General features: G+C 42.0%; 1 protein-coding gene and 1 pseudogene across 1 annotated transcript; one reads left to right on the top strand and one right to left on the bottom strand.

Moving 5' to 3' along the window:
• Nucleotides 1-3,549: 3,549 nt before the first annotated feature.
• LOC101645536 lies at nt 3,550-8,377 on the bottom strand (annotated as a pseudogene).
• A 2,661-nt stretch (nt 8,378-11,038) lies between these two features.
• Nucleotides 11,039-12,505, top strand: LOC101645855 (melanoma antigen preferentially expressed in tumors-like). Its single transcript, XM_045284407.1, has one exon. The coding sequence runs from the start codon at nt 11,039-11,041 to the stop codon at nt 12,503-12,505; it is 1,467 nt and encodes a 488-aa protein (XP_045140342.1).
• The last annotated feature ends 200 nt before the right edge of the window (nt 12,506-12,705 follow it).

The following is a 12,705-nucleotide window of genomic DNA, read 5'->3' as shown; positions in this document are numbered from 1 at the left end:
ATAGCTTCTGAAGGGTCTCAACAACCTTTGACTTGTCTTGGTAGATGCATCTTGGCTGTTTTCCCTAGGTTTGTTTAGTCGTAATATCTTCTCCCTAATAAGGACACCATTCACAGAGCATTAGGACCCATTCAATTTCAGTGTTCCCAATCATCTGTCTGTCTTACTTTGGTGGCTTCTCTATATGCTGATACATACTAAATTTGTATGTATCAATGTTAACTTAAACCTTGAAGGGAAACTCCTTTGGGGAGATATAAGTGAAAGAAAATTTCATATTTAAAGAAAAAGTTTTCTGATGAAATATATCTAATTGTGGAGTCCGAGTTGCTTTAATTTTTTGTTTAGAGGGCAGTGATTGAGTGGATGTGACCATTTATGAACAGGTCTGACAACATACTTAACTCTCCTTTTGGAGCTCAGGCCTCGAGGTTACGATTTTTCAACATGTTAGGCCCTAGATTCAAGTTAGGTGTGTTTTCTTCTGTTGGTTCTGTTATTCATAGGGTCTCTATTAGTGTGAATGAACCAAATAGAACCTTTAGAACTGTCTCAATGAGGCCTCATAAAAGCCACTTTTCATGATCCCAAATTCTGCTGAAGAACATTGTTTATATCCAGATGCTTTTGATCCCCCAATTCATTGAGATTAGCATATTTCAATCTGTATTGATGCTACAGAATGGCTTGTTTACATTACTGCTAAGGTACCTACTGCCCAAAACAAGGTACACAGGTTTGCTATGAGTTCAACTACAAAATAACCATTTGTCCATTTCTCTTGGAAAAATTGACCTGCTGCATAAATTTTTCCTTTGCAGTCACCTATTTTAGGTGTCCCAAAATTTATATTTTAATAACTATCAAGAGAGTGCCACCATGCTGTGAGCATTTCACTTTGATTGCTGTCCTAATCCTACATCTTGGATTTGGAACATATTCAACATTGGCATCATCACAGCAAGCTAATTATCCTTATATCAAAATCTTCCTTACTGAACATGCCACAGAGAGTAGGGTCACAACCTAAATTTGACCCTGGAACCGAAGACCTTTGCTCAAGAAACAAAATGTTATCAAAATATATCACCCGAGGAACTTAATAAGGAAGACTGAAGACTTGATGCACTTGAAGCGTGGGGCTAATGAAGAGCCGTGAAGTGCCATTGGTGCTCAAAGGACACACAAATCTGTCTTGGAAGGTGTGTGCCAGAGTGCTCCGTAGATGCAATGAGGGGGAGACATTGTCTTATATATTTTGGACATATTTTCAGGAGAGACCGGTCCTTGGAGATAGACATCATGCTTGATAAAGTGGAGGGGCAAGTATTAAGCATGAGATAGCATTATACGATTTTTGAAATATTGTGAGAAGTATCAAAATTCAAGGCATGAAGATGAGAAATGAGGGCAGACTGTTGGACAAAGGCTGCTGACAAACTTACTCAAGGCAGAGTTGCCACAAAACTTCCAGATGTGAGAAAACCCTGCAGCATCTACGAGTCACAATACATTAATGTGCAATGAATTGAGTTATATTGGTATGTCTTTCTGGTGCTCCGGTGAGACTCTCTGGTTCCTCAAAGTGCTCCGTGACTCTGGAATCCAGAACCTCCCCAGACAACCAGGGTTGTCCCTGAGTGCTGCCTGTGCGCAAGGATCATTTCAAAGACCCCACCCCCACCCCCTCCGCAAAACAAACTTAAGTGCCACCTAGTCCATCTCGACTCATGGGGATCTTTTTTTTGTTTTTAAATCATTTTATTAGGGGCTCATACAACTCTTGTCACAATCCATACACACATCAATTGTGTAAAGCGCATTTGTACATTCATTGCCCTCATCATTCTCAAAACATTTCCTCTCCATTTCACCCCCCTCCCCGCTCCTCCCTCCCTCGTGAGCCCTTGATAGTTTATAAATTGTTATTTTGTCATATCTTGCCCTGTCCGACATCTCCCTTCACCCACTTTTCTGGTGTCCATCCCCCAGGGAGGTGGCCACATATAGTTCCTTGTAATCCGTTCCCTCTTTCCTACCTACTCTCCCTCTACTCTCCCTGTATGGCCACTCACACCACTGGTCCTGTAGGACTCATCCGCCCTGGATTCCCTGTATTTTCAGTTCCTATATGTACCAGTGTACATCCTCTGGTCTGGCAAGGCTTGCAAGGTAGAATTCGTGTCATGATAGTGGGAGTGGGGAGGAAACATTTAGGAACTAGAGGAAAGTTGTATTTTTCATCGTTGTTACATTGCACCCTGACTGGCTTGTCTCCTCCCTGAGACCCCTCTGCAAGGGGATCTCCAGTGGTCATGGTGATCCTTATAGGACAGAATAGAACTATCCCTGTGCACTTCTGAGGATGCAGCTTTTTAAGGAATTAGAAAGCCTAGTCTTTCTCTCCAGGAGGTGCTGTTGGTTTTGAACTGCTGACCTTGCCCAACACATCACCACCAAACCTCCAGGTGCCTGAATAGGTTATGAGACATCAATAACTGCCTCCTGTCTGTTTCCTGTTTCTGCGTAGGTGGAAAGTGTGGAAGAGTAAATGGTCACCTCTCTGGAGTGGCAGGGTGTGGTGGCAGTGGTGGTAGACCCTTTTGGGGAAGAATGACAGAGTGATGAGTCTCCCGATATTGTCCAGCTTGAGTTCAGTCATTTCCTGTCCCTCTTGCTTCCATGAGTCCGTGAATCTACTTTTCTCAGCAACCCTTTTGAGCTCATGTGAGCTGATTTTTTCTTCTTTTCAAATCTAAGAACTTGAGTTGTACATAAACATGCAAACCATTATCCACTAGATAGTTGGCATAGTTTTCAATCAGTGACCTGTGTGGGCACCCCCAAGTGGACATAATAGGTTGTAGTTCCTACTCTAGGTTCCCACTGCCCAGCTTTCAGTTTATTGTATTGTGGGGCACAGGTGTGGCAGGATGCTGAAAGTTATGTCACCAGTATTTCAGACCAGTGGGGTCACCCTTGTGGGAGAGGTTTCAGCAGGACTTTCAGTAAAAAGAAATTTGGAAGAAAAGCTGTCACAGTACTTTTGAGAATTAGACAATGATAACCTTAGTGTCCCAGAAGAATAGTGTCCATCTCATTTTTTGCATACATTATCCGGATGGACAAATTGCTAGAAGAGGCCATCATGATTGGTGCAGTACAGGGCCTAGGAGGCTGGAGAAGACCCTTGGTAGATGGACTAGCACAACAGCTGCAGGGTACAGTCAAATTTACTGTAGGCAGAGTTGCCACGACCTTGTACATGGTCCTGGGCATACCAATGGCATAATGATAGTGCAGGGCACAGCAACACTTTGTTCTCTTTGCACACATAATGCCTTATAGAAGGATTCTCACAAAGCTGCGTCCTAGCTGGGAAAGTTTAAGGATGCTCCAAAGATCCAACTTTTCCAAACTGCTGTACCAGTTCATCATCTCGTAACATCAAGTCTTCCTTCCCTCGGTACCTTCCCGCCCCACCGTAGCTCTGGGTTCTGGGTTTCTCTGCAGTGTTGCACTGAAGTCACAAAACCTCAGGGCAGTGGCTCAAGTAGTTGCGGGGGCTGACAAGTCCCAGATCTGTTGGTCAAGAGACACTGTGGAGTTGTCCTTTGCATAGGCCTGCGTGGGTAACTTGTCGTTTTCCTCAAAATGCTCTCGGGATTCTTTCACGCCTTTGTTTCCGGAAAGGGATTTTGTTTTTATGATGTGTCCTGCTGATTTTCCTGTGTGGTCTCTCAAGTTTGGGTTTCGTTCGGCTTCTTGAATGCATATCTTCTCATCTTTCATAAAGTTAGGGAAGTTTTCTTCCACCAGTACATGATTTTCTCATTGTTTTTGTCTATTCCTGTTTTGGAATTTTCATCACACATGCAATATCCTTGTTGGGGTACTATATAATGCTCAGGTTTTCATCGGCTCCTTCATCTTTCAATGGTAGTTTTCCTCGCTTGTACTTTTAGCTGGTCAGCATTGAGAGATGTTTTTCAAGCTCACTAATTTGGCCTTCCATTCTGCCTTTTACTTTCTGCATGTTCTATTTGTTTCAGACTTCTTTTATGACACAGCATGATTTTCTTTTGGAGCCTATTCTGATGGTGGGCTTTTTCCCCTTCACATTTTTGAATGTATATCTTCTTGCATATCCACTGAGTCCAGGGAAGTTTTATTTAATAAGAAATCTCGGACAATTTTCTTTTTGTCCCATCTTGTTTTGGAATCACAATCACATGCACGCTGTTCCTTTGATAGCATCTCATATAATTCCTCATCTTTGGCGGATTTGTTGGTTTTTCCTGACTGTGCTTGTAGGAAATCACCACTGTGAGAGTTACCTTCAAATTCACTAGTTAACCTGCCATGGATTCAGTCAACTTTACTCTCTCAGTGCATTGTCTAGTATAAATCTTTTGAAATTCCTTTTGCTGTTTTTAGATGGTTTCTAACTTTTAACTGCTTTTATCAATTAGTTATTATATTGTTTTTGAAATCTTACAAAACTTTTTGTGTTCTTTCTTTATTTTGTCTGTAGCATTTTTGATCTTTCCATTCATGAAGAAGTCCAGATATCATTCTTTTGTATTCCTCATTGGAGTTTCCACTGTCAGTTATTCAAGACAAAGGTTTTTGCACTCTGAATTTTTCAGTTACATGTTTGAGTCTCTCTGTCTTGATTTCTTCTATGTTAATGGAAGTTATATATTGTCTCTAAAATATTGACCGATTTGTATTTAATTGATGATTGAATGGTGGTGATACAGGAGGCACTCATCAGATGACTACTGGTTGGTGTGATAGAGAATCTAAGTGTGCACACTTCTCTGGTTTCTGTTCATACAGCAGTGTTGAGTGTGGGGTTGGCTGAAATTATCTATCAATATGCAGGTAGTACAGAAGTGGTGAGTGGCCCTCATCCAGTGAATATGTTTGGGTCATAAGTAAATGGGTACTGTCTCCCACTAGGTGAGACCAGAAAAAAAGGCAATAAACAAATAACAGGAAATAGAAAATCAGGAGGCAGAAAGTAGGTAAGAAAAGAGAAATTTAATAACTGAAAAAGAAAAAAAATGAAATCAAAAACAAGGGCAGGAAAAATACAATTAACAATACTAGGGAGAATGAAACGAATCATGGATATTAAATTAAGGAAATAAAAAAGAATAAATAAAGGCATGGAAACAATAAAGGAGAAAGAGAAGAAATAAGGAAAACAGAGATAAAGGGTAAAAAAGAGGAAACAAAAAAGAAAAACCTGTCAGTGGAGTAGGAATCAAAAGAGGAGAAAATCATGGACAACAGGGTACCTCTGCCTACCAAGGGATTTACCACGCAGGGGTGCTGAGGAGGAAATCCTGGTCTTGGTGGGATTTCCTGCTGCACTAGGTATTGTCTCACTTCAGAGATCTGATCTGGAAGGAATGTGTACAGGTTCAGGTGGTAACTGAATTCATGGTGCTTGTTCCTAGCAAAGACCTCTTTGGAGGCAAGCAGACAGCTGGCAGAAAGGTGGATGGTTATGGAAAGAGTTACTGATCAGCCAGGATGGTCCAGGACAGCCCATTACCGTGGTTCTGCACAGTCTGCTGTTCTGGGGAGGTGGAGCTCATTTCCCTCCAGAGGAGAGGCTAGTGTACCAGAGTCCCAATCCAGGAGGCTACTTCTCTGATATCTGGAATAACAGGGGATATGCTAATGGATGAGCGAAACTTGGCTCTATGTGGATGACATTAAGTGGAACTGACCACTCCTATGATAACTAGGAGAGTGTGGAGAAAGTGGGAGCAACCCAAATTTCTCATTGCCGCCACAAGATTGGGAACTTGTTCTGGTCCTGACAAAGCAGAGCTGGTTACCAAGGCCATGTCTCTATGGGCAGTTGCTTGCACAAGTGCAAGATGGCTGTGCCACTTCTGACCAGCACCTATCTATTTCCTCTCTGGCTGTCTTTGTCCAACTGCGTGTCCTGGTCAGTATTCAATCCATTTCTCTCTCATTTACTATGAATCTCAAGGTTCCAGATTTATCATCCATCTCTGTTTCATTTGGTATGCCCTGTCCTGTCAGAGAGAACCCTGATGGTGTAGTGGTTCCAAGATGGGGCTAACCATTAGATCAGCAGTTGGAAACCACCAGCCCATCCAAGGGAGAAAGATGGTGTTTTTGCTCCTGTAAAGAGTCAAAGTCTCAGAAACTTACAGCAGCAGTTTTATCCTGTCCGATATGGTCACGATAAGTCAAAATCAACCCAAAGGCGGTGAGCTCTTTGCAGAGGGTTAGTGTAGCAGTTCTAACTTGTTCAACATCTTGCCAGAAGTCTCTTTGATCTTTAAGGTGCTGCATGCATGAGCATTGATTGTGAATCCAACTGAAAGGAAGTCATTGATAACTTCAGTACTTTTTACTTTAATTATGCTGTTAGACACCCGTCTAATTTATTCTTTTTGTGCTGAGGTATAAACCACAATGCAGGCTGTGTTGTCTTTGTCCTTCCCAAGTAAATACTTCAAGCAACCTTTCCATTCAGCAAGAGAGGTTGTGTCATCTGCAGAGCTCAGGCTGTTGATCTCTCCTTCTCTGAACGTCATACAGCATTATTTTCCACACAGCCCAGTTTGTCAGATTATGTGCTCAGCATATTGATCGAACAAGCTTTGTGAAGGAATCCAACACCGCAGCGTACTTTTCCTGAATTTAAATCATCAAGCCAATACCTCTTGGTCTATGTACAGATTCCACATGCGCACATTAAAACCAAAACTGTACTCACTGCCCTTGAGTCAATGCTGACTCACAACAACCTCCTATGGGTTTCTGAGATTGTAACTGTTTATAGGAGTAGAAAGACCAGTTTTCTTCAGAGGGGGATGCTGATGATCTTGAACTGATGCGCACGAGGATTACCTGCCAACACATAAATTACACCACCAGGGCTCGTGAATGCCCATTCTTCCCAAAGATAGAATCACATCGTGAAATACCTTTGAAGAGTCAATAAAACACAACTAAGTATCTGCCTGTTATTCTCTACTTTCAGCCATGATCCATGTGACTTCAGCAATGACATTCTTCCTACCTTGTCCAGGTCTCTGCTTCTCTCCTAGCTTCTGGTGGGGCACAACACTCTTGTTAATCTTTATTTTAGTAGGTGTATCTTCATATGACTATCCTTCCGAGGTCTCTTTATGCATTAATACCTTTTTTCATAAAGTCATCACTCATAGACGATTAGCACCCATTCTATTCTAGTATCCTCCACTCATCTGTCAGCCTGTGGGACTGTGGTGGCTTACCTGGACTGTAATGCTGGAAGCTACATCACCAGTGTTTCAAATATCAGCAAGATCACCCGTGCTGATCAGGTTTCAAAAGAGCTTTCACAAGAAGTACAGATGAGAAGAAAGAGGTGATCCAATTCTTAAAAAAATTATCAACTAAATACCTAATGAACACTAGTGCCAGCAGACAAGTCCCTCATGTTGGAAGAGCTGCTGCTTCAAAATAGTCAACCTTAATGAGCTTTGGAGAGCTGCCTCTGATGAGGGGTATTGATTCCAAAGGAACAGAACCAGATACAAACATCCATTAGTAATAAGTGCGAAGGAAGTGAAGTATCCTTTTAGGAAAATCAGAGGTTGTCCAAATGAATTGTTTTGCATAAAAGCTAATAACAGCTGCTCCTTACCATTTATAGTTAAGGACTTTAACTGGCGCTCTTCTTCAACTTCTGTTTCTTCACCATTCTCAACAATTCTCTTGGTTGTGATTTTTCTGCCATTAATTATTTTAGTAGAAGTTGATAGAGATTTGAAGTTGCCCAGGCCACTACCACCAAATGAAGTAGAAGAGAGTGAAGTAAGACCACCCTGTATCAAAAGCAGGAAACCCACTGAAGGTAGAGAAAAAGGATCCTGCGCCTTGGGTTCAGCTTCCACGAGGGCCTCTGTGATTCCCCAAAAAGTCCTCAAATGGGCCTTCAAAAAAGTCAAATGGGTCCCTTCCACCAAAAAATTCCCTGAAGACCTCATCTGGATTACGGAATGTGAAGCCAAACTCAAGTGGACTGTCAAAATGACTTCCACCTCCACCGTTCAATCCTTCTTTGCCATATTTGTCATAGATGTCCCGTTTTTTTAGCATCTGATAACACCTCATATGCCTCAACTACTTGATTGAACTTCCTCTCTGCTTCCTCCTTATTCTCAGGATTTTTATCAGGATGCCACTTCAGTGCCAACTTACGATATGCTTTTTTTCATATCCTCGGGTGAAGCATGCCTCTGCACACCTAGAACTTCATAGTAATCCACCATGTTTTAACAGATTGTTGGAACAAGTCCCAAGGAGGTTGGCAGCCAGCAGTAGGGAGGAGGAGAAGCTGGGCAGAGGGGCCCATGGTCTCCTCTCAAGTCTGGCACGGCTGTTGCTGGCGGAGGCGGTGACTGCGATTCCTCGCACTTTCTTTCCTCCCTTTCTCCCTTACTATAAATGGTTAAGGAGCAGCTGCTATGCTTGGATAACAAGTAATTCAACGCATGCATTTAACAGAAATGTTAAACTCTTACAAGCACTATTTGAGGATAAACAAGAACTTTTTTTGAAGATTTCAAACCAACTATACTTTCAGTATAACTGTACCTAATCTAAAGTATTTATAAACAGCTCATCGGAGCACCTATTTGTCATAGACTTTTGAGTTTAGTGTTGGGACCACATTAATAGGACCATTTTTTTGTCTTTAAAATTGCTGTACATTTATGTATGCACTTTGCTTTATTATTATTATTATTAAACTTAATTCTTGGTGAACAATGATTCTTTAGTAGAGTTAGGAGAAAATTGTGTATTAACACCAGCATGGATCCTGCTTTTTTTCCAGTTTGTCTGAAATGTGATTCTAGTAGTTTCAGTCTGCTGTGACGTTAACATTGCCAGGATGAATCTCTGACAAAAATAATTTAATTTTTCTCCCCAGTATTGAGTAGTGAAAGATAATAATACTTTAATGGTGATACATTTCTGGTTTAATATAAATGAAGGATGTTTTCTAGTTGTACATAAATGCTGGAAGCTTAGAAAGTTTGAACATTATTTAAATATGTAATGTTAAGCTTAGGTTTAACAGCAAAGCTGATAAAATGGGTCTTTGTCATTTGCTTAAAAAATAACAAAGGCTGATGTGTTTGGTGCATTCAAAAAAAACTAATAACAGGCGTTAGTGAGCTGACATGGATTAGTCTTAAATCAGATAATCATATAATTTATAAATCCAGGAATGACACATAAAAGGAATGGTGTTGCCTTCCTTTTCAAAGAGAACCTCTCAGTATCTACCTTGGAATACCATGCTGTCTGTGATAGGATAATATCAATATTCCTATAAGGAGACTTAGTTTGTATAAATATTCAAATTTCCCCCATGTTTTAAAAACCAATGTATTTTTAATAATTACTTTATTGGTAGCTCTAACAAATATTGTAATGTTCCATAGTTCAATCACATCAAACAGTATTGTACAACTGCTACCACAATGAGTTTCAAAACATTGTCTTTCTTTTTGAGCTCCTTGATATCAGCTCCCCTTTATCTCCTCACATCCCCACTCTATTCCCCAGGATATAATCCTTTTTTCCTATAATAGTTTTTCTGCCATATCTCACACAATCCAATATATCCATTCACATACAATTCTGTTGTTCAATCCCGTCAAGTGGGTTATACAGTCAACAATGCTGTCCGCTCCCTACTGCACCCTTCCTCCCTCTCTTCTTGCAATATTATTCCAACTTATGCACCAACCAGATCCAGCCATCTAGAGGATTGTTAAGTTGTTTAACTTCTTGAATGCAAAAATTATCTAAAATGCAGACCCTTGTCTAATTCATAATAAACACTTAAAAACAAAATAAAATAAAGGAGAGTGGGGCATAAGAACTGGAGGAAGAATTATTAGCAACCTGACCTATGCAGAGCAAACAACTTTGCTTGCTGTAAATAAGGAGGACTTGGAGGACTTGCTGGTGGCAGTCAAAAACTGCAACCTTCAGTTTGAATTGCAACTCAATTTCAAGAAAAGTCAAATCCTCCCAATTGGACCAGTAAATAGACAACCACATGATACCTGGAGAAAAAAAATGAAGTTGTGAAAGATCTTACTTTGCTTGAATCCACAATCAATGGTGATGGAAGTAGCAGTCAAGAAATCAAATTATGGATTGCATGGGGAAACCTTGCTGTGGAAGACTTCTTTCAAGTTTGGAAGAGCAAGGATGTCAATTTGAAGATTAAGTTGCACAAGACCCAAGACACGGTATTTTCAAACACCCCATATGCTTGTGAAAACAGGACAAGGATTGAAGGATATCAGAAGAAATGACACATTTGATTTAAGATGATGGTGAAGAATTTTAAAACTACCATGGACCGTCTCAGAAGATCAAAGAAAGTTACCTTAAAAGAAGTACAAGAATGCTTCTTAGAAGTGAGCATGGTGAAGCTTCATCTCAGGCAGTTTGAACATGTTATCAGGAGAGACCAGTTCCGGATAAAGGACATCATGGTTGGTAAAGTACAGGGTTAGGGAAAGAGATAAAACACTACCCAGGATGGACTGGCAGTTTGTGCCAACAATGGGCTCAAACCTAACAACAATTGTGAGGATGGAGTGGGGCCAAAAGTGTTTGGTCTGTTGCACTTGTGAGTCAGAACTAACTCAAGGGCACACAACACAAACAACCACTCAATCCAGAACAAGGTGAGTAAGCTAGTGAGTAAGTCAACATTGACCTCTGCATCTATGTGATAAAAGAGAAGGCTCCAGCCTGATGTATGACCCAGGGTCTTGGGAGTTAATAGCCTCTACAATCACCTTTTGAAAAGGGGAGGAGCAGGACCAAAACAGATTATAAACGTTTCTGAGCAGCGAAAGAGGCACTGAAATCTTGAAGTACGAGGATTGCCATCTCAGTTCCCTCCGTGGTCCGAGCTGATCCACACAGCCATCACAGATCAGAAGGCCTTCAGCGCAGATTCATCGGCATGAATACCCACAACGCCCCCATGCTCCTCGACCTTGCAATCCAGAATATTGTACGTGATGAAGACTTAGTCATCCCTATTCTGGAATGGCTGCCTGAGCATATCTTTCTGCCTCTACTAGAGGTAGCCGTCACAGGGAGACACTACAAGACACTGAGGGCAATCATAGGAGACTGGCCTTACCCCTACCTCTCCCTGAGAGTCCTAAGGGGAGTTGAGAAGCCTCACCAGGACATCTTAAAGGCTTTACTGGATGGCGTCGATGACCTGTTTCTCCAGAAGATTCACCCCAAGAGATCAAAACTACAAGTATTGGATTTACGGGAGAACACAGTAACCAACGCCTGGTATGGAGGATCAGGAAGCATGGCTGGGTCATCTGCATGCTCTGTAAAGGAGTTAGTGGACGCTCATCACAGAAGAAAGAGACAAAAAGTGGGAGAGTCCATGTTGGAGGAGAGGCAGCTCTTTGACCCCTTGGTTGTGCTCATAGATGGGCTTATTGAGAACGGCGGCCCTGATGAATCCCTCACCTACCTCATTGAGAGGGTCCAACAGAGAGAAGACATACTGCACCTCTGCTGTAGCAGGCTGGAGCTTGTGAACGTGCCACGTAATTTTTTTCTCATTGAGAAAATGATGGAGACCTTACAGCTGGACTTTATCGAAGAGTTGGTGATGAAATCTACCTGGGAAGTGGACATCCTGGGAAGTTTTGCCCCTTACCTGGGCCAGATGGTTAATCTGAGAAAACTGACACTCTCTAGAGCCATCATGCATTTTTGGTTGCCTCAGGATGATGAGCAAGAGGCAGAGAACCTCTTTGTCCAATTCACCTCCCAGTTTGCGCAGCTGCAACAGCTCAAAGAACTCACCGTGGAGTACGTCCACTGCCTGCATGGTCGCTGGGAACAGGTGCTCAAGTACCTAAAGAACCCCTTGGAATTCCTCTGCATAACTAGTTTACCACTTTTAACATCTGATAGCAACTATCTTTCCATGTGCCCCAGCACCAGCCACCTAAAATCCCTGCATTTGAAGGACATCATCCAGACAACTTTAGATCCTGAGCTGCTACATGTTCTGCTGATGAGATCCTCAGCCACCCTGCAGGACCTAGACTTGAGTGGATGTAGGTTCAGCAACAACTTCTTTTTTTCCATCCTACCCGTCCTAGGCCAGTGCTCCCAGCTCCAATCCTTCAGCTTCTATGGAAACTCGCTGTCTATGGCTGACCTGGGAACACTATTGAGGCGCATCCTCCTGCTGCACAAACTTACCTTCCTGGAGCTTCCAGTGCCTTTTGATTGTTACCTGGACAACACAGATTCTCCCCATCAGCGGACTCTTCAATTGCACATGGACAAGCTAAGAGATATAGTGCTGGAGTCAGGCAGACAGCCCAAGGAGATGGCCAGCCATAGAGACTCAGATAGAGAGCATGACTCAATAGCCGTCCGTTTGTAGGTCTGATGTGATGCTCCTCAATGGTATAATGTGAAATCCTAGCACTTGTGGGCCATCAAGATCCTGTTGGTGATTCGGGGCATCTATCCCCTTAGAAGGTGAATGAATAAATTTCTAATTGTTCTAGCCCTCTGCCTATGGTATTTCTGTTGTAGCAGTGGTATTTCTGTTGTAGCAGTGCTTGGTAACAAACACTGCCC

This window comes from Echinops telfairi, unplaced genomic scaffold (assembly GCF_000313985.2).
Source record: "Echinops telfairi isolate 266 unplaced genomic scaffold, ASM31398v2 ScPeMD7_7468;HRSCAF=8506_2, whole genome shotgun sequence".
In the NCBI taxonomy this organism is placed as follows: Eukaryota; Metazoa; Chordata; class Mammalia; order Afrosoricida; family Tenrecidae; genus Echinops; species Echinops telfairi.
Note: the sequence above shows the minus strand (reverse complement) of the source record. Positions and strands in the feature narration are given on the sequence as shown.

Coding starts and splice junctions, on each gene's coding strand:
- LOC101645855 (XM_045284407.1), top strand. CDS start 11,039: ATGAATACCCACAACGCCCCCATGCTCCTCGACCTTGCAATCCAGAAT.